General features: G+C 35.2%; 2 protein-coding genes across 2 annotated transcripts in view; one reads left to right on the top strand and one right to left on the bottom strand.

Moving 5' to 3' along the window:
• Positions 1 to 3636: 3636 nt before the first annotated feature.
• On the top strand, positions 3637 to 11814 carry LOC135689044 (extracellular signal-regulated kinase 2). The gene is made up of 14 exons (XM_065206144.2): positions 3637 to 3796; positions 4702 to 4800; positions 5271 to 5300; positions 5558 to 5648; positions 6272 to 6345; positions 6805 to 6861; positions 7226 to 7264; positions 7551 to 7675; positions 8690 to 8748; positions 8850 to 8930; positions 9467 to 9768; positions 9986 to 10375; positions 10509 to 10643; positions 11180 to 11814. Exons 1-14 carry the CDS (start codon positions 3731 to 3733, stop codon positions 11351 to 11353), a joined length of 1722 nt encoding a protein of 573 aa, XP_065062216.2. The 5' UTR covers positions 3637 to 3730; the 3' UTR covers positions 11354 to 11814.
• A 1894-nt stretch (positions 11815 to 13708) lies between these two features.
• The window catches only part of LOC135689041 (ATPase MORC2A), a 30821-nt gene continuing 21106 nt past the window's right edge, over positions 13709 to 23423 (bottom strand). Inside the window, exons 29-40 of the mRNA XM_065206142.2 lie at positions 22519 to 22662; positions 22277 to 22342; positions 21692 to 21757; positions 21078 to 21120; positions 20247 to 20289; positions 19532 to 19627; positions 18910 to 18946; positions 18327 to 18502; positions 17563 to 17659; positions 17305 to 17343; positions 15523 to 15708; positions 13709 to 15136 (exon numbers count right to left, since the gene is read on the bottom strand). Of these exons, the coding sequence (XP_065062214.2) occupies positions 15050 to 15136; positions 15523 to 15708; positions 17305 to 17343; positions 17563 to 17659; positions 18327 to 18502; positions 18910 to 18946; positions 19532 to 19627; positions 20247 to 20289; positions 21078 to 21120; positions 21692 to 21757; positions 22277 to 22342; positions 22519 to 22662 (1080 nt within the window). The 3' untranslated portion in view covers positions 13709 to 15049. The remainder of the gene's footprint in view (positions 15137 to 15522; positions 15709 to 17304; positions 17344 to 17562; positions 17660 to 18326; positions 18503 to 18909; positions 18947 to 19531; positions 19628 to 20246; positions 20290 to 21077; positions 21121 to 21691; positions 21758 to 22276; positions 22343 to 22518; positions 22663 to 23423) is intronic.

Here is a 23423-nt window from a genome sequence, read left to right as displayed (position 1 = left end):
GAAGCGCTCGATACCGTATAGGCAGAGGTATTCAGGCGACCGTTGCCTGATGATCGCATTAACCGTGAAATTCGGAGTAGCAACTAAGAACCGCCCTGTTCTATGCACCAAATAGCGTAATGATAAAGAAAGATTGAAGTTTCCATGAGAAATGGTATATCTATCCCAGGAATCTGAACACAGACTTTTTATATGATCTTTTAGAGCTGTTGAAGTAATCAAGTATCAGAAGCACGATTACTTTTGTGTCGTTTCTCGAATTATAGGTGTTCAGGATAATAACAATCAATCGACCAATCAATCAATCAATCAATCAATCAATCAATCAATCAATTATTAATTTTGAAGTCTGTGTGCCACTTGCTTTTGATAACAAGTTTTCAGCAAGCATTAATGGAAATTGTTCTCAAAAACCTCAATCAATCAATCAATCAATCAATTAATCAATTAATCAATTAATCAATTAATCAATTAATCAAAAACTTTATTAATGTGTCAAAAAATATTTAGTTTATCTTATCGCACCACAATAACAATAAAGAAATTGATATTGTGGTGCGATAAGATCCTGTTTGTCTATTGCTTGCACGGTTCAAAACTGCACGCTTGTCAAAAACAGTCCGAAACAAAAAGAAAGATAACATAGTGGTCTTATCTTGCTTCAATAAATTTTCTGATTATTCCTGTTAAAATGTCACCACGAAGCTTACATGCATTTGCCATAGCTACTTTCTTTTTGTTTAGCACTTGATTTTGAAGCTGTATCGCCATATGTGATACTTTTACACCTCTTATGTCAATTGTATTCTGTTTGTAGTTAGTTGCGGTTTCTAGGTTTCTTAACTTCAGCCTTTTGTGGGTAGCAATTTCTTCCAAAGATACGTATAGAAACTTCCGTAACGAAAGTGTCCAGACATCCAGACAGTTTCGAATTTGGTTGGAACGTGTTATGAGAAAAACTTCTCTACAAATGAAATCGCAATTTTTACAAAAACTTTTTGAAGAATTTCTTTGAAGCTTCTTGGCTTTTTGAATTATCTATGCATCAAAACTTCGACTTTATCACAAAAAAAGTTATACAGGCTTTTTGTTAAGGTTGTAACGACCAAAAAGAGAAAGAACTGACTTACAACCTGCGTCTATGAATAACAGTTTATCACAATAATAAAAAAGCTGTCATAAAAAAATTTGGAAAAAAGAAGCGTAAAAATATTGGTGAGACAGGACAGGAAGATCAATATCTCTAGCGACACCAAGCCCAAAGTTCCGTGACGACCGATTTGCATCAAAATAGGTTTGCGTCATTGTGACAAATTGCAGCAAAAAGATTGCAAGGAAAGTGATTAAGAAGTATTATAAAAGTGTATCCTTTAAGCGGTCGATTAAGGTCAGACTTGCAGCCTTAGGTCTAAGATCTGCTGGATGTTACCAAATTTTATGCTTACTTTTGATCGATCTGTCCCATATCAATAATTTTCCCAACTTAATTACATAAATTAAAAATAAATATATATACAGTGGAATGCCGATGTAACGACCTCAAAAGGAAACCAAAAAATAGTTTGTTACATCGAGAGTTCGTTGTATCGGTAGGAAATTTTTTCTGAGTTCTTTTCGCAGTATACGCTTCAAAAACCCTTCCGTGGGGTTGCTTAGGCTATCCCCAAGCTCTGGGCACCTTTTACTCGAAAAGAACAAGCTGGATTCAAATATAATAATTGTCAGTGATCAAAACTGAAAATCTTGTTCACCACACATTACAATTTGGCTTTCTGTGTGTTGGCTTTTTTCACTGTAATGTCATAAAACTTTGAAAAGGTGTTACTTTTGCACGCATCTCATCTCCATTTTCAGCATCATAAAAAATACATGTTTGCCGATGTATGTTTTACCGATTACAAAAATGATTTTCCCCCAAGAGAAAGCAATAAATGATCACCGGAATGAAATGAATAAAAAAATGGATGAAGAATTTATGAGCTCGTTATATCAAGGGTAATTATGATGAAGAGACCTAACAATTGAGTTCGTTGTTTCCAGGGTTCCCTGTACTGACAGAATTTTTAAGGAGTTTCTTAGGCAGAATCCAAAGGACCAGATTTTTAATTCGTTATACCGGGAAGTTCGATATATTCAGAGTTCGTCAAATCGGTAATTTATATATTTTTGTTTGTAAATTCGCTATCTTTTCCTAGTACAATTTTATTTGAATTCCCAGTTATTTTATAACATATTGTACAGCGCACAAGCTAGTTGTAGATTCATAAAATCAAATATAGGTTGTATTTTGATATTTTTCAAAAATATGTGTCTCAATATGTGTAACGAGTTTGTAAACAATAGCCATGTCTCATTGACGCATTCGGACTGACTCCCTGTAACCCGAATTTGCTGTTCTTTGTTGATTTGTGCAAGGCTTGTAGTGTAAATGTCTCTTTAACAAAAATGCAGAAGTTTTGCGACATTTTATTGCTTTTAGTTCGTTTTAAAAGTGTTTCTCAAAAACCCATTGCTACCAAATAAAGGAGTCATTCTCGCAAGTCTGACTTTGCTGTTGTTCGAAAGGGCAATCGATCGTTGAACTGCCCGGATACTTTCTTGATGTAAGTGTACTCCGTCGATTTATGTTACTACAAGGGTATCAAAAGTAAGTATCTTTAGTGTCGCAAAATGTAACCGCCATGCAGTGCGAGAGATAATTCTTTCCTCTCTACCATCAAATTTGTTTGGCCGTCCACTTCTTGGTTTCTTTGCCACTGAACTACTCTCAATAAAACTTTTAAAAATTCTAACAGTTGTTGAGTGGCTACACCCAACTTGCTCAGCAACTTTACGATAAGACAGTCACTTTCCCGCAAATATTTGATAGCGACTTGCTTCTCATTTGGTAACTCTTCCTCTTTAGGCAATCATGGTCTATATTTTAGCAAATTAAAATTTGTTTGCCTAGTTTATACAACTCTAACTATGTTTTCTATGGCGTCAGCAAGATTATCAAAACTTTCCCGCCAAAATTTGCTATAAGATGCGCCTATTTCACCCAATTCACGCATCCAAATGTTTGTTGTTTTTGTCAAAAAGTTGACAAAGTCTGCCGCCATTTTGAGCAAGGTGGTGCAATACTTTTGATATCCTAATGTATTTGTCATAAAATGCTATTTTTTAAATCGTGTCGTCGGAAAAAACTGCAGCACAGGAAAATATTAATTCCATCAGGCTGTCTTTGCATTTCTTCTATACAATGTATGCAAGAAATGATACCAACCAAGGATATATTATTTTTCTCAATCAAATCTACTACTCAATAGCTTATTACTAATTAAACTTGTAGGAACGATGTACGGAGTCCCTTGTCGTGGGTTCGAGACCTGACCTGGTAGTCTCACTCGCTCACATTTTCTCTCAATAAGTAGTTTGACCCAAGCATGCAATTTATAAATGATCACAAAAGTCTGAGCTAATCAAATCGGAGAGCGTGCATTCATAATTGCTTTCATCAAAACTTCGTTAATAAAATATTAATTGCATGACACTGAATCGAATATTAGAAAATCTTTTCAATATTTTATCGGTTGCTATGTACTTCTGACTCTGTTGCTAACATCAATACATTACGATCATTTGTGGGCATGCGCAAAAGGGAAAGTTGTTAACGGGCCTAGGCGGCAAACTTGATTTGGATCTTGATCATAACATACGTTAATAGGAAGTTTTGTTACTGACATCAATAATGTCTACAGATATCGAAGGACATATATTAAAGAAATACGAAATAAAGAAGCGGCTTGGAAAAGGGGTATGCATCTGTTGGCTGCTCTAGATTTGTAGAGTTGAGCCTATTATGATGTGATATTGTGCGAGTAGATTTCTACACCAGCGCATCTAAAACCTTGTGAAAGCTTGACGGTAGCAACCAGATGTCATGTGTTTGCTTATCAAGTTAACGTTTGATTATAAAGGTGCAGAATGCAAATCGTGGTAGCCATTACGAATTGATTTATGAGGGCCTTCCGCGCTGAGTATTTTCATTACCCAGTTGGATGATCTCAAAACTAAAATTATATTGATGCGCGCAGGCCGTCTTAATTATCTTCCCAAGGCATCATATTACTAAAATGAAAAACGCAATGAAATTTTTAAAAATTTGCATCTTTATGTTATTTTAGATACTATTTTGGTTTGAGACGGACTTAAACACAAAATATTCAATACTTCAAACTCGAAGTTAAAAACTAAGACAGCTGATTAAGAATTGTCTTTAGACTTTGCAGGATATGCTATAAAGTATTTAAACTTTCCAATATTAACACAGTTTTTGATGTGCTGCTGATTAAACATAGTATATGTCCATACATTCTCACAAAGAGCAGATAAACCTTCATTTCTTTTCATATATCATGATATCCCTCCACTATAGTCTACTAGCTTACAATGACCCATACCTAGATCTTGCCAACGAATAACAAATAATTTGTTTGTAATACCCATATGAATTGGGTTTGTAAAGTAACAGAAGATAGACAGGACGCTTCTTACATTTCTTTCTAGAAATGACAAAATTATTCTGGATTTTGATTTTATGCTTTAATTTCATACAAAAAAAGGGTTTTACTAAAATTAAATTCAAAATATTGAACCATTTAAAAGCTTGAAGAAAAGACTAAAAATCAATGTTCATGTTTGAGACTTTTCATTCACCAGGCATATGGTATTGTTTGGAAAGCAATAGATAGAAGAACTGGGGAGATTGTTGCTTTAAAGAAGATATTTGATGCTTTTCGGAACCAAACTGATGCTCAGGTAAGGAGGGGGAATTATTGTTCAAATATTACTAAAAATAAGTTGACAGTGAATAAAGATGAGTCCTGTATTTTATCTTTATGCAGGGAAAGTTACTGGCCATTTAAATTCCCAATTACATTTTACATTAGACTTATTTTTACGGAGCCAATTGGCTAACTTTCAAAGCCTATTGTTAATTCTGAATGGTTGACTGGTAGGACATAGTGCCTTTTAAAGACAAATTCTCTCTTGAGTATAGATTTTATGGATCTGAAAATGACAGTACCTTTCTGTATGTGACCCATTGGGGCATGAGGTTAACACCTGATCCAAATGATAAACATAGAAATACCCAGCAACTTTTCTTTTAGGTGTACATTTTCTCATAAGATTTTTATCAAGTTTTATGGTCAATATATTTAGGGCACCTATTCAAAACTTCTTACACATAATATTCCAATAATAACCTTTTGACTTTTTCTTTGCAGAGGACATTCAGAGAAATCTGCTTTCTACAGGTAGGCTAATTTTCATGAAACCTTTCAGTTACTAGGAGATTATATGGTTTTGCTACCCTATGATACATAAATTCTAAGGTGGAATGGCAAGGATCCTAAATCTTTCTTTCATAATTTTCACCTTATCCACCATTAAGGCATATTTGCCTTTGGGCTGATTTAACTGTCTGTCAAAAGGCACAACTGCTTGCTTCAATATTTTTATTTGTCCTTGCTTTGGTGGGTAAATTAAAGTAATATTGTCTTTTTTCCTGCAGGAGTTTGGTAATCATGACAATGTCATTAAGTTACTCAATGTCATAAAGGCTGAAAATGACAAAGATATCTACCTTGTTTTTGATTTTATGGGTAAGGATCTTTTAATTTCATAATGGTATACTAAGGCAGGCCTGGCCGTGAGACTCTTAACAGGGGAGCAGCAAACAGCTCTCCTATAAGTATTCAGGTGAGCTATAAGAATAGAAACAAAGGAAAATTGATTTCAAGGAGAGCAAATTTGCTTTCTAGAACAATTTAGGAGAGCAATCTCTAGCTCCCCTCCAGCATTTGAGGAGAGCCTGGAGGGGAGCAAGAGCTATGGCTCCTCAAATGGCCAGGCCTGACTAAGGCCTTCTATACCAAGGCTGTCTTCTGTTATATCAAACTGCAAAGTTTCTTTTTTTTCTAAATGCACTAATCACGCCACCCCCCCTCCTCCTCCCAATTGATTTAGGCAATTCATTTTATCCCTATCGGAAGAGCATAAGCTAACGCCTAGTCAAGATATGTCAAGATAGATTTAGACATGTTTTGATCGTAATTGCAAATGTCCCTTTGGTGTGATTCTAAAACTAGCAATGCTATCACAGTATTTATTCAGTAGTTGCCTGACATAATACAGCTGCTGACTAAATAGTAGTACCGTGTATAGAAGTCCTTATATGTTGGTATTGGTGTTAACCACTCTGTTTATTATATACATTTTCTTTTAGATACTGACTTACACAATGTTATAAAGAAAGGAAATATTCTAAAGGATGTACATAAAAGATACATTATGTATCAGGTATGTTTTTTTCAGTTTTAAAGCAAGTCAGGTTAGATGCCTGCATTAGAGACAGAGGCAACAAATACGACAACCTGCTGCTAATCAAACACTTCAATAACACAATCGCTAAATTAATTGCATAATTCTAACTAAAGATTTGATCAGACAGAGGATATCCATCATATTTTGTTTATTTATATTTTTGGATGGAAATTTCATCAAATTCTCCAGTAGACTGTCTCTTTGTGCATCAAAAATCGCTTGTAACAATTACTTCAAAAGGTGTAGAAATTTCACAAAACAAATGTATAGTTAAAGCTTTGTAGCAATATAGCTTTTAATCTTTAGGCATTGGTGTAGGGAACTGGGGGGCACATGTCCCCTCTTTTCAGAAACAGACAAATTGAATTCCATCATCATGTTTAATCGTCATTCATTTCTTTATCATTCATTTCTTTGTCGTTCATTTCTTTGAAGCTTCTAAAAGCCATGAAGTATATACATTCTGGAAATGTAATTCACAGAGACATTAAGGTATGAATCATAACTGCCAAAATTTTAAAAGATTTTTTTCATCACTTAAGGTGTTTGTTATGTTTTTATTTTTCTTTTATATCATAGATTTTTCACATATCCAAGTTAACCCTGATTGTTTAAGACCATAAAACTCATCATGATTTGATGCAAATTGTTGCATTCGGAAGGCTCAACAATGGGGATGAATATTACAGAAGTATCAACATTTACTTTAGAGGTTAACAATAGGGATGAATACTACTGGAGTATCAAAATTTACCTTAGAGCTTTTCAATGCAGATTAAATGCAATGCAGATTAATTATGATATACGATATATGACATTTCTATACTTTTTATTTATCTTGTTTTTTTCTTTTTAGCCAAGCAATGTTCTCCTTGATGCTGATTGTTTTATCAAGGTAATGAACTTTATTCATCCTCTATCAAGGTTCCCATCATTGTAATGAACTCAAAGCTTCTCTAAAGAATTTGGGATACAAATCTCATATATTTCAAATGCAGAGCATGATATACCAGTTTGTAGACATTCTATCACACCTGAGAGGCTTATTTACCTAAGAATCAGCTCTTCATGAATATCTCAAAGCACTTTTATAACAACTTTATCCTAGGCTTTGCTTTATAGTGGTCAGTCATATTCAATTAATTTTAAATTTGGATTGATTTATTATTTTTCTTTTCAAGATTTGTGACTTTGGTCTAGCTCGCTCTATTTCAAGTTTGAAATTTGAGCCTGGAGATCCTAGCCTGACTGACTATGTAGCAACTAGATGGTATAGGGCACCGGAAATCCTTCTGGCATCACCTGTGTGAGTGTACAAAATCTCTTTACATCTCTTCTGGCATTTCTGTTTTTTCCATGCACTTGTTTGATTCTTTAGTTCAAGTTTGTATCATAATATGTATGTATTGTATCATAATAAGAAGAAATTTACCAAAATTTTTGGATTCTACAGGATCTGCAGTTGTAAAATTTGATCTAAAAGGCAATTGACAAATAGTGAAGTCGCTTTAGCTATCTGTCAATAAACCTTTGTCCAATCAATTAGCGTCTAGGTGGTATCATGCTAATAGAGTTCTCATGTGTGACGTCACAAAAAACTATTTTTAGAATTTTAGAATTTTGACCACATAACATGAAAGAACACCATAAAATATTCCCATATATGCAGAATCAGTTAAATTTGTCAAAATCGGGTGATCTATGGCCAATAGAAGATGTGAAGTTTGCTAACAGATTACTGTTGTTTTGGCTCAGTTCATAAAGGTATGAACTGAGACCAAATTACAGAGGTTTGATGGGGCCAGAGCTTGTGCTCATCTGGTCATATCCCAGCCAATTCACAATGCCTTTAACTGATTTTGCAGATTTAGAGGTATTTCATGATCCTCAGGTTATGGGAAAAAATTCAAAAATTCTAAAAACAGATCTTTCTGATGTTACCACTTGACAACTCTATTGATTGGCTAAACTTGTTTGACAGATGGCTTAAGCCACCACAGTATTCATTAATCCCTTTTAAGTAAGATACACTCAAATTATATTTGTAACCAACTTGCATCACTTCTAAATTAGCTATTATGTGTTATTAACATCGGTTGGTTCAAAACGGTATAAGTAAGATGCCATATACAGTTGCCTGATGACCCAATTAAGCATAAAACTGGAAGTAAAAACAGAACACTGTCCTCTTCTATATACCCAAATAACGCAAATAAGTATTTTTGAATTCTGAAATAAAGCAATATAAAGAAATTTTACTCTACAGTGAAAATTTCTCATGTTCTACAGCTTTTTTATATTTGTCTTATTCTGTTACCAGGTATACCAAGGGAGTGGATATGTGGTCAGTTGGCTGTATTTTGGGAGAATTATTATTAGGTAACAATTATGATTCATTACCAAGCTTGCTGTTGTTATCAACAAAGTAATGAATACTCTTTTAACTAAGAAAATAAAATAATCTATATCTTTCTATCTAGGTAAACCACTTTTTCCTGGATCATCAACATTGAATCAAATTGAGAGAATTATGTCAGCCATTCCAACACCTTCTAAATATGGTGAGAATGTTTTTTTATACACTTTGTGTGGTGTTGTATTAAATATGACTGAAATGTAAGCTAGGTAATCTTAATTGCAAATTTCAGGGACATACACAAGCTGTATCGAGGGATGTAACTATAAAGAATTTATTGGAGGAAGGAACTTTCCTTTGTGCTTTGATTCTCTTTAGATTGTCAGTTGTAGGATTAGTAGATCAACTTGCTTCCATCATCTGATGCCATTCAGAAAGCACTGCTAGCAATGAAGAGTTGAATGGCAACTCTTTTTTAATACCATGCCGGTAGTACATTAACTTTCACTTAAAGCTTCACTGAGTTAAAACTTTCAATGGTTTTAGCATCCTTTAATATTTTAAAATGTAATTGCAGTTGCAGTTATAAAGGCAGCCTTAAGGGTAGCAACAACTATTAATCTAGTCATGATAAAGATATCCTCAGGCACTGAGCCATCAATATGTCTATTTTCCTAGTTTATCTGCTATCAAGAGTATAAAAAACCCAATTAAATGGGATGTTTTTCTATTTTCTTGCAGATCTAGATAGCATAAAATCAGCATATAGTAGCTCATTATTTGACAAGTCATTACACAGCAGAAACAGACGGTCTTTAGAAGAAATGCTCCCAACTGCCTCAGGAGATGGTTTGGATTTACTAAAAGCACTGCTTCATTTTAACCCTGCAAAAAGACCAACTGCTGAAGAGGCGTTGAACCATCCTTTTGTGGCTAAATTCCGAAAACCAGCAGAAGAAGTTTCACTAACATATGACATAGTACCTCCAGTTGATGATGATGTGCAACTTTCTGTAAACGAATATAGGGACAAGCTGTATGAGGTATAGTTACAGGCTTTTATACCCACTTTATAGTAAAAGCCTACTGTAATGTTCTAGGAAGGAACAGAAACTTGCTAGAACAGTAGCTCACAATCTCTTACATTATTCATGTTTTTATAAATTTTTTTTAAAAGTATTTCTTTCAATAGATTCCCTGTGAATAGAGGTAACCTTAATTTCCTTGAACATTTCATATTATTTCATGTTATGCCCATAGAGCATTATAAAGAGAAAAGCAGAAGTACGTAGACAAAGAAGAGAAATGACTGCCCAAAGAGAACAAAGACCAGCTGCCGAACAAAGTTCACGTCCACAAGCGGTTGCTGCAGCTAGAACAGATGCAAAAAAGTCATCACTCTCTAGCAGGCCAATAAAGACAGAAGCTGTATCCACCGCAGCTGCAATGACTGCTGGACAGTCAGCTGTGGCTAATGAGGCTGCTGCTCCAATTACAACTGCTGCTGGAGCAGCAGAGTCACCTTCAGGTGCTAATAAAGCCACAGTAGCGTTTGGGCGCACAACAAAGCTGCCACCATCCCAACCTCAAAGACAAGCAAAGTCAGCACCGCTACACAGAGTACGAGCAGGCAGTGCTGAAAATCTCAATGTAAGCCATGGATGTATAATTTAATTTGATAGAAGCATTCCATGTGTATGTTTAAGCTTTCCTTTATTGTGTATAATACTTGATATCTGTGTACTATACTTTGGCTACGTGATGTCTTCTTTGATTATTTCAGACAAAAACAAGTCCAGTAATTGGTAGATCTCGTCCAATTTCAAACATTGCCAACCAGAACAAGAATAACAACATTCTGATGCGATCATCATCTCTCGACAAGTTATCATCACTATCAGTTACAAGTGCCAGGATGGTATGCATCTAAATTCTTTCTTCAATGTCAACCATTTTCGTTTCAGAGTTAAACTATCGGGCACTGGTTTAAAAAACCTGCATAAATTCACATTTATTTGCAGATTAAGTTTTAAAATGAAGATTAATCTGGACTTACACATTAATGCTAGAGATAAATGGTAAAATAATGTGTGACAAGTCTTGACATCAAAGTAAAAATTAAGGAAAATCACGTCTATTACTACTTACATTTTCACAAAGCAACCAAAACAAAACAAAACAAAACAAGTTTGGGCATCAAGTAACTGAATGCATGTTTACTCTTAAAAAAATGATCTGACATGATATGCACAGTTGCTGGGAGAGCTGCAGCTCCCTAGTCAGTCAAGATTTATTGCATTTCAGGCTCTACTTGGGCAATTCTGTCTCAATGAAACAATCATATTCAGGCAAGATCCCTATAAAGCCCCCCCCCCCCTCCCCTAAAGTTTTGCATTGGCTACTGGTGATATGGTGTTGTTTGCCTCATTTCCAGTCTCTCTTTTTACCCAACAGATACCCCAGCAACGTCAACAAACAGCCCAAGAAAGAAGTCCTGGGTTTCGCCCAGGCAGAAAGCCAAGACCAAGCAGTGGAAATGGTGGACTGGCTGCTAGTAGCTATACACAGACTCATGCAACAATTAGTAAAAGTTTATTGTCGTCACTGCAGACGAAACAAAGTCGATAGTTTTTAAATATAAGGTTTTGTCATTGAAACAAATTTCATATCCTCTTTACCAAAATGAGGTATACAAATGCAGCAGAAATTCTATAAAATAGAGGTTTTTGTTAAGTTTAAGTTAACTAGGATTTTATTATTTACTAACTTTTTCACAATGCTGGTCTGTTGGGTATTACAATTTTCTAAGGTGAGGAAAAATTTCATTCAAATCAAAACATTGTGTGACAGGCTTGCATTTTTACCTTAGAAAAATAGAGCATAATTCCAGGTGATTTGCCCTTTTTTAATAATTGAAAGAAGTTTTATTTTAGAACTTAATAAAATTTTAAGTACTGTAATTATGAGACAAAGTGAAAATCGTTGTCTACTTAAAATATTTCAAGTTAATAAAGTTCAGATGTTAAAAATATAAACACCTTCTAAGTTGGTTGTAAGTTAGTGTTTGTTTTATGGAAGACGTGTTGATATTTTTTGAAAATCTTCTTGAAACTATTGTCCTAGAAGCTACCAAATAAAACCCAGCAAAGAAAGATTTTCAATATTAATCTTGGCTCTTATTTCTTAAATATGATATTGCATAATTGTACCTTTGGGTTGTCTTGGAGGTGACTTCGCCATCTACTTGGTGACTTCGCCATCTACTTGGTGACTTCGCCATCTACAGCGAGCACTGGGTCCCTGAAAAAAATGGTAGATCTATGATAAGTACCTAGGTAGCGGTGGCTGTTGTTCAAGTAAAACCCTGGCCATTTGCAAAGTAGATAGCAAGTTCCTTTCCTCCAGTGTAATTCAAAAAGAAGAATTTCTGATATTCTCTGTTTCCGAACTTAAAAAGGTTAATTGGTGCCAAATTTTAATTTTTCTGACATCCTTTAGCTTAGCCAGTCACTATTTCATGATACCTTTCACCTTTTTATGCAAAAATTCATGTTCTCAGTTTTATAGTAAATAACTCCATTTATCTGTTTATGCCGTTCGTTCTTGTACATTAGTAGATTAGCAGAACAGCCCAAAGTGTCGCGTGCGTTTTTGTTTTGGCCAAAAGGCAATTTTTCCGATTGTCCAGAAACGTAGGGACAAAAAGTATCAGAGCGCACAATGCCCCTAAGACACTGTAAGACCTCCTCCATGGAGCAGTACGTTCCTTTTAGGCTGAATTGTTACTGTCACTGCATCCTTTTTGCCAGAACTTTCTTGTGACTGATGACAATAAACAAGAAGCGTCTTTCTAAAATTTGTGGCCCCTCCCCCTAAGTCGGAAATGCAACTGCTTCTTTGATGCCCTTGCAAGTTTCAAATTTCTTTACAACAGAAAAACAAATTAATTATTTTGAAAAACTTTATGAAAGGGTCACCTTTGCTCTTTCTCCTTTCTCCTTTGCATTCCAATTCCGAACATGCGTTGGCGTCAGCATCTTCAACCACATTTCGCGCCTTTTCTGAGAGGTCTGGTGACTATTTTCCCTTGTCTTATATACAGTCCATGTATACAGTCAGAACTCCAGCAAACAAGCCTTTAAAAAACTGCCCTGAAGAAGTAAACCTTATTTCATATCCTAAATTCAAATGAGCTATAAAGATTTGACAAATGGGCGGTGATTTGTGTTTCATGAACCCGTTTCTATGGACAAAGCTATTGTCAAGAAGCACACGTTTCTTTGCGTTTCTTTAACTTGACATGATCCATTTTTTACATGTATAATTAATTGTGAGTTTACATTAAATATGTGGACCATTCTCAACTCGAATGAGCGTTTGATCCAACCATTGATCCCATTACTATAATGATTAATTTCTGGTCTCATGGACCAAAATAATGATAAATAACTGTTAATTTAAAGTATCAGGTAGCGTTTAATTCAAAACATTGCTTCCTTATTTTATGTAACATGAATTAATATATTGAACTAATTGTTTAGAAATAAGTGGAGCTGTTTAATTCTAGTCGGATGGCGGAAAGCAACGACACTCAAGCCACTATACTTGATTTCACAAATAAAAAACTCGTCATTTATTTCTTGATTGTAAATACACCAATTTAATTAGAATTATCCCTTTGAAAATTCTTCTGAAATATTTTTCTTTGTGCCCATTTTTGACTTCAGAGTGGGAATGAGGACCAGCATTTTAGTCCACATGTAAGTTTACATGACACTAGCACTCGTTATAGCGATTGCAACTCTGCTAAAACAGCATGACATATGTGAGATTCTAAATTTATTTATCTATTTATTCATTTATTAATTTATTAATTGCCAGGCATGTGTACACTCATTTTCCAGTTTGATAAATTAAATGAAAACTTAATGAATGTAACAAAAGAAAAATCAATCAAAAAGAACCTAGCTCCTTTACAACAATCGACTTGCTCAAAAGGTGTAGGGACATCAAGACCCTCCTCATATTTTCTTCATTTAAATATCTCGGAGATTAGTGTTTCCATCCACTCAGATTGCTTTATTTGAAACATGGACATCAAAGTTAGGCTTGAATAAGGCAGTCGACAGATATTAGTATTCTCTACAGCCTGCGTGGTCTAGTTAGGCCAAGTCGATGAGAACCAGATTGAGAAATCAACTCGTTAGTACATTTTTATTTGCTTTAGTGAAGCAATATCAAATTATTTCTACAATTTAAAAACATGATGCTGTACAAAGAAATGAGGTTTTGTATATAATAATAATATTGTATAACCAAAACTGCTTATTCTATAAAAACTGATATTAATAAATATCTCTCTACAAAATCAACTGGAACATATAAACATCTAAAGATGGAATATATAGAAAAATTTGTCCTTCGCTTACATCAAATTCTAAAAAGCAAAGCAAAAGGCCTGATAGAAATCGAGAGATTGGTTGAACTTTTTCAAACCTAAGTGAAAATTAGCCTGTGGTACTATATTGCACATGACGTCTTTCCTGGCAATTCTGTGTGTGCTATAGTAACTGCTCCGAAACAGAGATTTGGCGAGATATATTATATATTATCAAAACAGAATGGTTAGCCATTTTATCAGCACGAAAACAACTGGTTATTGAATTAGAAATTCGATAACCAGAAAGAATGAATAACTGAACAGAAAGAATAACTGGCGCAAGAGTGTAAATAAGGGAGATTGGTTTATAAGAATGTATTTTGCAACACAAATGTTCAGAACCTGAATTGCTGTAAATCAAAGCATTTTAGAGCCTTACTTTGGATTCAGCGCTTCAACAACGAATAGACTAATCTGAATATTTACATTAGGTATCATTTACGCTCATTGCTGCTTCTCGGTTTAGCATACTATTCACTAATAAATTTACTTTTTACCTAAGTTGTCCTTTAAAAACATCACAGAGTCAAACAAAAGGTCCTTCTTGGAGTAGCCAAAGACTTTGGAGTAACATAAGGTGACGTGATCACAACGTAATATGATATTGGCTTGTTCACAAATAGCAGTATCATTGATTCACAAGCATTTAGTACTTATTAGGATACTACATGTGACTCTCAGCGTCGCTACAGGCAATGACAAGCAGGGAAGGTTTTACAAGGTTCGTTCAACTTCGCTGACGTCACACCAAAAGGGGTGCCAGAACTGATTTCATCTGCTCCAGATTGAACCTTTAGTGACAATCTGAGATCAGGGATACTTTCTCTTTCGTTTATGTATTCCAACATGTATGCGAGGCGTTTCTCGTTTTAAGCTTGGACTCATCAGCTGCTTTCGCCGATACTTTGAACAATTGCACTAAGTAATGTATCTACGTGCTCGCTGTCATCTTCCGGTTCTATTTGCGCTCCCTACATGCAGCAAAATGAATTGAGAAATTGTTAATATGTAACATTGAATGCAGAAGGCCTCTGCAAAAGATTAAAGTAGCAACAGATTTGCAAATAATGTCACTTGAAGTGTTTGCAATCGATCATGTAAATGGAAGAACATAATCTAGAAATCGGTATTCAAAGGTAATCAGAGGTAATCAAAAAATCACATGTGATAATCAATTAATCAAAGACAATCAAAATCAATAAAATCTCATTAGTCGAAAGATCAGCAAATTATAAAAATAAACAACTAAAAGATTTCACGTTAAAATTGCAAATAAACCAAAAAATAATTTGAAAATAGGCAAAACTTAACAGAACTTAGCAAAATTGAATGAAACAAGCAGTAGAAATCTACTCACAATGCTTTTTATCAAAACATTAACATTCTGCCGCAGCTTCCGTAACTCCTCTTTGGAATCATCAAGATTCTTTTTACCTTCTTCAAGTTCCTTATCTTTCTCTTCCTTCTCTTTGACCAGCTCCTGGATTTGTTTCTCGGCCTCCTCTTTCACTTTGTGTTGCGCGGTGTCGCTAGTTCCTACGAGCTAATCATATGGCACTCACTGTTAAGATACGTTTGAGCTTAACTGCATCAATACCAGATATGAAAGGGTTAAAGGTATTTCAAAATGATAATGTCAAAGCTGACAAGAAGGGATCTCAACAGAAAAAACACATGAAGGCCTGGAATCTGCGTAATAGATGAGGTCAAAGCAACAGGCTAGAGTTATTTGGCATTGATAAACCCAAAGAATGAAGCATCGATTGGTCTCTTTGCAAAATCGAAAAAAATTCGTGACAACTGACTGATACAACACATGCGCACATACGAAAGACTTCGCGAACGAACATTCTTCTAGTGACAAATTCAGATATAAGAAAAAGTTTTCTTTCACGGTGCTGGTAGAAGAATGAGACAATTTGCAATAAATTTTGTAGCAAAAGAGGTTTAGCAGCAATATAGCATACGCCTTTTAAAGGGATCGTTCTTCTCTCAAATTATAAACAGGTTGAGTCACCAAGGAAGTTAAAATAAAAATACAATTTGAGTCCTACAGCAAGCATGAAACAGTTTTTTACGAGCAAAAATTCAAAAAACAATTTTGTAGCAATTAAATGCAAAGATAATATGGGAGATGTAAAAATAACGTATCGTTGAGGCATTTCATTATTTGTTGAGGGGCTATCTGACTTTTGTCATACTGGTTGCTTTTAAGAGAGCTTAATCTGATTATGCTTTTTGTTTACTTCCTGGGTATATAAGTTTTTGACTGTTATACAGCTGTGCCATACACATTTTCGATATTTGCGCGCTTAGTTTGCAGAGAGAGACTGGGGCGAGAAATTGGGTGACAAAGTTGCCAAGGGCCTATGTTGCCATGGGCTTAATCACTGCCCAAATTGACAACAAAACAGAGCTCCAACTTTTTTGCGAAGCAAGTAGTTTTAAAGCTGCAGTAAAAGGGATAAGAAGCCTTGGCCCCCTACTTTTTCTAGCTTCCCCCCCCCCACTTTAAAATTCGTGGCGTGGGCCCTGCAAAAGTATATAAAATTTTGTGAATTTTATTCTTAAACATCTTCCGTAGTCTTTTTTCTCGAAAACAGCTTTTTAAAAGTTTCTGTCGAGTATTGCAAACATCAAAGCCAAGTAAGGTAAATTTTACTGCATTAATTTTACATAGAAACATTAGATGCAAACTAATGAAGATTACAGTTTACTAATATATTGCGAAGGAAAAAGGACTTGAGAGAAGCTCATATGAACACTGAAAGAACAGTTGCTTGATGATCGCATTAAGCGTAAAATTTGCAAATGCAACTTAGAACCGCCTTACTTTACAATACTTGAGTGTATAAAGTTCTGTTTATACGACGTCTAGCCTTTTAAAACTGACCGATGAACAGTAATATTCATTAGATCATAAATCATGCATAAGCACGAGAAGATGCGGCAGGCAAATTGGATCGAGAGGCTTCTTGAAGCAGATGCCAGATCTGCAGAATTGACAAGACATATCATTTACTTATCAAGTATAGTTATTTAATCTTAGGAATATTTTGATATATAAACGAAAAGTTTTGGTGTACCATTTGATTTTGAAAAACTGGGAAAAACCACCTCTAATACAGGCTCTACTTACTTTTCTGATACTTCTCTCATAATCAGCAACAAACCTTCCCTGTGAGAGAAAAATAACAAAACTAATATAGCAAGTGGCTTTGCAAAAGACTTCTTTAGTAAAGTGAAGGGTATTTAACTTCTCAGGATTTTTAGAACTCTGATGCTTCGTTTACGATTTCGCAGTATTGTAAAATATTTTTGTGCTAACAAATAATAAACACAAAACCCAAAAGAGAAGAAGAAGTTGGTGGAAGGTTTAACAGTAATGACTACCTACCAGATCGAAATCTCTTAGATCGTATGGCGTTAAGTTGTGCAAAATGTCGTGCTTTTCTATCACGAAATCAGGCGGTCTGAAGTAATGAAGACACCGTCTGGAAAAAGAAAGAAACTTTAGCTCGCTTACTTCAGAGACCCTGTCAAAGCATTTCTCACCTTCTTTAGGCACAAAACATGAAGAAAAGTCGTCTGCAAACCTCATTTTTTGCGCTACGACCAACAAGGTTTCAGAATTAGAGAGCGGCCTTATTTGAATAGACTCACACTTAGAGAAAGCCCTGTTTCCAAGCAAGCCTCGCTTAGGAGCATGTCTAGGCAAGGAGCAAGACTCCTTACAAGCAAGCCTCTCTTATGCGCATGCCTCTCTTGTGGGCATGCCTCTTCTAGGAGCAAGCCTCGTCTAGGAGCAAGCCTTGTCAAGGAGCAAGTCTCGTCTAGGACCAGACCTGACGTACTCACACTTTGCAATAACTCTTACTACAGTGTAAATATCTTTCAAATATTTGCGTTCCCTGATCTGACCGATAAAACTCAACCCCAAGCTACATCTGGTTGATACATGCAACTAAACATCAATTAATGCTATTTTGTAATTGATTAAAGGGAATGAATACGTTGCCTTTTCTCTAAAAGCAAAATTCGAAGCTGTTTAAGCATCGGAAATGATAAGCAGAGCAGAAAGACAATTAAGACCTCTCGGAAGGGCTGGAAATTTGATTAGAAGTTGGAGTCAAATTGACATTTACGAGTGAAAATTCGTACCTAAATTTCTGTACGACACCATCTAACAGTTCTTGCAAGCTTCGTAATTTGTCATTATCTGGGAGACGATCCTCATTAGTCGATGAGGGTGAAGCGATTGAAGATGATATCTCGTTGTTGTTAGTGGGAGAGGCAGCCTGTGTTCCCTCTGCATCTGCAGGTTGCGTGTCATCTTCCTAAAGGATTGACTCTAAAGGATTATATCCAAGTGCAATGGCAAGGCAACAACAAATGTGGTTCAGCAATGTTTAAGACTCTAATTCATTGGGTCATATCATTAATAAATTTTCACATAAAAATGTGTCCTTTCGAAAAAGCAAAAGCAACTCTCCGGCACCTCCTTCCAAAAGCACAGTACTTATAAAATAAAAGACATTGTTAGGCTTGCATTGACAACATAATCAATTGAAAACACAGTGAGACCTTCCTGTACCCACTTGTCAATACCTGCAATATTATAACGTGAACTAACAAAGTTCTTGAATATATCTAGCTTCTACATCAACTGCTGCAGTCCATGCCCAATGACGATTACAACATTATCAAACAATTGTAAAAAGAATGATGATGAAAAATTGCAAACCTCTAACAGTCGTAGGTTTTTGTCGTTTTCACTAAACCTGTAATTAAAAAAGGAATTTAAAGCGTAATGTTGAAAATATGTCATTGTCTGGCAGAGATAAAACAGATGGACCTAACATAACAAAGGAAAAGGATGACACAAATGGGGGAGGGGGTAAGACAGTTTAATCAAATTAACAGGGTGAAACAGACGAAACAAATGAAACATGTTAAACATTTCACAGAAACGAAACAGACGATACAAGCGGAACAAACGGAACCAATGAAACTGGTAAAACGAATGAAACAGAAAAGAGAGGTAAACATTTAAGAAATCGCAACAAGATTTACAGTGTCAGAAAAATTGGTGCTTCCTTTGTTCAGTGAACAAAAATGATCCATTTAATGGCCCATTCAGCTAACAGCAAATGTCAATACTAAATAGAAACGCTGAGAAAGTCGATAAGCGAAAATCAAGAGTTAAAGAAAAATCCGAAACCAGAGATGGGGTTTGAAGGTTACAGCAGTGTCTCTCCCATAAACATTGATAGAGCAAAGACTGATATGAAAAACCAAACCAGTCAATTAAACAGAAATAAAAGAAAAAACTCTGAAGTAATTTAGAAAGAAGATATCAGGCCTACCATTTATCAAACTTGTCCTGACTATGAAGGTCAAACTTCACCTTGATCTTGTTCAAACCAGCACCGTGTTTCAAAGAGATGACCTTTCCAGCATACCTTAAAGGAACGAGCATGAAAATGTCAAATTGCATGAAGCTAACAATATGAACAAAGGTCATACAAATGTGCACAAATGCTGTGGGATTATTTTGAAAATAAATTCTACATAATATAGCTCAATCTACTCTCAATCTTATTGAATCATCGTATACATTTGCACAAAATTTCAATATCAAGATCAAATTTTCATCTGAACGTGAAAATCATATCTATAATTTAGACATTAACGCTTTGGCAAGTAGACGTGGACAATTCTAAGTTGCAACTCGAAGTTTCACACTTAACAATGCCAACACCAGGCAACATGTAACCTAACCACTCTGTGGGTGTTATTATATTCATTTACTACCTCTTTAAAAGTATCAGGAGTTTCGATTGTTCCTAAGTGTTAAACTGGGGCAGCTAGGTATTTGCTTGTTAGATAATAGGAACTCATTTCGATATTGGTATGGATTTAAAAAGATGTTGTCCAGTTTGAGGCTCATACATTTCAACAGATTCTCAAAAGAAAAGTAAATGCCAGTGTGAATCAACGTAAAAATTGAATCGGAGTGTGTTTATGAAAAACTAATATCAAATAAACCAAAGAAAAAAAAGAGAAACAAACATTACTTACCATCTGGTATTAACTTTTGCCTCAACTCTTGTATCTAGTTGATCTGAGAGAATACAGGAACGTTGTGAAGAACTCGCAATACATTCTATAGGCTATAGCGCAAGAAATACCCGCAAACAATGGCCTACTTTTCAAGAGCTAGACTGATCTTTGTTCTTATTTAAACAATGTACATGGTCATTTCAGGGTTAACATTTCTTTTTCTAAGGGTTGTATGATTTTCACTTTGAAGATAAAAGGGTTGCAGATGTTAAAAATACTTTCAATTAATTTTTATCCGAGACAAGGATTGTTTATAATAGATGATATATAGTGTCGGGGATTTTTTGCACAATATTGCCAACATACTGACCAAAATTCATTAAGATGCCGGTTATATTAAGAGACATATATATTTCTCAGCGGGGAAAAAATTTATGAAAAAGGGCCTCAATCAAAAAAGGCAGGCTGTATGTTTTTCATCTCTTGGGTTCTCTTTTGCGAGAATTTACTGTAGCTTATGTTTGCTAAAAAACATAGTCCTCCTCGACAAAAATCATCAACATGACTAAAAAATCTGGTTAAGGATTGCTAATAAATGATATTGCGAAGCTTTAACAGCATGGGCATCTTTGGGGGCAAAACTTATGCAAGGTTTTTGGAGAAGCGAAGAAATTTTGAGACAAAGGTAATTGTCTATTTGTCGGGCTTTTGATTGTCTTTAGTTCTGTCCTTTAATGTGGTTTTACAAGGAGTAACACAGGGTTACCTCTGTTTATGCCAAGCAACAGTGAGTATTTTTGTTTTAATAGCTAAAAGTAAACATCCAGATGAAACGAGAAATACACTTACAGACTGTATCAAATTTTGGTTCTTCGTTAGTCGTTTTCGCTTCCTGGAAGGGGAATAAATGCACGGATATCAGAAAGCCATGACGTAGAACAAAAAATAGGAGACATTACTAGAAGGAAATTTTAACGCAAATACCCCGCCCAGCAACGGATTCATTGTGACTTACCCATACAATAAAAAGATGCAGTCCCGAGATAGCAAATAGTATTGTTTTAACCCCAGATCAAAGCTTTTACTTAACATGAGAGTGGTTGCTATAGGTTTCGGCATGTTTCATTCGATTGTTGACATTAACATTTATCTACCTGACGCGAGCATCATAAGATGACAAGCATCTGATGAATCAAATCAAGTTGATCTGCTCCAGCACGGCAATTACATTTCTAGCCCATTCGTGATACAATTTATCGAAAAGTAACTAAAAGAAGTAGCCTTGGAGTGAGACAGCGCGACAGAAAGTCGATGTTAAAAATCGAATCAGATTTCCTGACGCTATTTTGTCAGTCAGAATCCTAATTGTTTCGAAACGAGTTGAGCATGAAACAAAAAATTGGGCCTATTCAAATGGAACTTAAATGTTACATCCAAACTCGATTGCACTCATTGTTACTTACATTCTTTGGTTCTTCTGTTGCCGCTGTTGTACTACTATCAACTTTTTCACTTGAAGTGGCCACATTCTATGAAAGCGAGGCGATAAAGATTAATTCCTTTTTAAACTTCCATAAATATAAGAAAGTGTTCTCTGAAATATTGTAAGCTAAAAAATATGTTTGAAAAATCCTAAAACATAGGATTTTGATCTACTGTTGAAACTTAACAGCCATTTAGCTTTGTTAATGAGTTAAATTCTCAAAAATAGGTTAATCAATAAGACAAATCTTGATTTTTCGCTATTGGAGAATCTAGTATAATGTCATGTATGATGTAATGATGTTTGCTGTAAAACATAAAAAAGGAACAAGAGAATATAATACATATCACAAATTATAAGATAAGGTACTATAAATCTTATATTATAGGCCTACTATAAAACATTAGAAAATTACTAAGGCCTTAATTGTTTAACAGAAATAATCTAAAGATTTTTTAAATGTGTGATATAAGTTTTTCCTCGTCCGTATATTTTTTTTACAAGTTAATAATGCATGGAAACCTCTCAAATAAACACATTTTTATCTACGACCATTAGGGCTTACCTCCTCTGTTGTTTCGGGTTGTGCAGCTTTCTTTCGTTTAGAGTTGACAGGCTTAACATCCTCTTCCTGCGAAATTAATTTAAATCATAATAGCCTTTTTGATATGGCATAAAAGATTCTCATTTGACATCTAAAAGTACACTCAGTTTAAAAAATCATACAGCTGCTCTTCCCACTTTAAATCTAATCGTTCATGGAAGCCTTCTTATGCTTTGGATACAAAAACCAAAACAAAAACTAACCTCATCTGACTCGGCTACAACCGCTCGTTTCTTCGCTGGCTCTTTTTTCGCCGGTGGTTCGGTCTTTTTCGTTGATTTTGCTGACGATGGGGTGGCTTTTTTAGGTGGAGGAGATGGAGATCTTCGTCGTTTGCTTTGCTCAACCTTCAAAAGGAAATGACGTCATAGAAACAATGGAGTGACACGGCGGTGTTGTCAACAGAAACAAGAAAATTAAAATTTTGAGAACGTTTTAAGACTTCCAACTCAACATCACCGAATAGCGCCGAACAAAAATTAAGCGCTGTTCAGTCAAATGAAGATACATTTTCTTCCAAGATACATAATAAATATTCGTCCGTTCCCCCCATCAGTACTGTACTTCTTTCGACATTCTAAGGTGGGATAAGGCCTTCTAAATACCCCGTAGCTGCTTTGCAAGTTGTTGCTGCTTCTCGTAGTAAGTAAATTACAAGCGATTTTGGAAATCTGTATTTGATACAAATTTATAGCCAATTCGTTCTCATACATAAAAACTAATGTTTAAAGTCTAAAGCGTGAACAGTTTTTTTGCGGTTATAGAACTTGAAAACAATTCTCGTATTGTTTACAACCCTAGGAGAGCCCTTCCATCCATTCAAAAGGATTGCGTTCCTACCAACCAAAAAAGTTTCGCTGTTTATGAATTTACGTGCCAATGTGATTCTGGCTACGTAGGATGCACAACACAAAGATTGGGGGATAGGATAAAACAACATGCTCCTTCCAACATAAGAAACAAAACTGCCCCTCAAAGAGAACAGCCTCCTCGATTTTGTAGGTCTAGAAACACTGTTAAAACAAGTGATTCTGCCATCGGTCAACATCTTTTAGACAACCCAGATTGCGGTAAACTCTATAATGACGACATGTTTCGGATAATTGGC

This window comes from Rhopilema esculentum, chromosome 9 (genome assembly GCF_057945365.1).
Source record: "Rhopilema esculentum isolate cy_ngs chromosome 9, ASM5794536v1, whole genome shotgun sequence".
Classification (NCBI taxonomy): domain Eukaryota; kingdom Metazoa; phylum Cnidaria; class Scyphozoa; order Rhizostomeae; family Rhizostomatidae; genus Rhopilema; species Rhopilema esculentum.
Note: the sequence above shows the minus strand (reverse complement) of the source record. Positions and strands in the feature narration are given on the sequence as shown.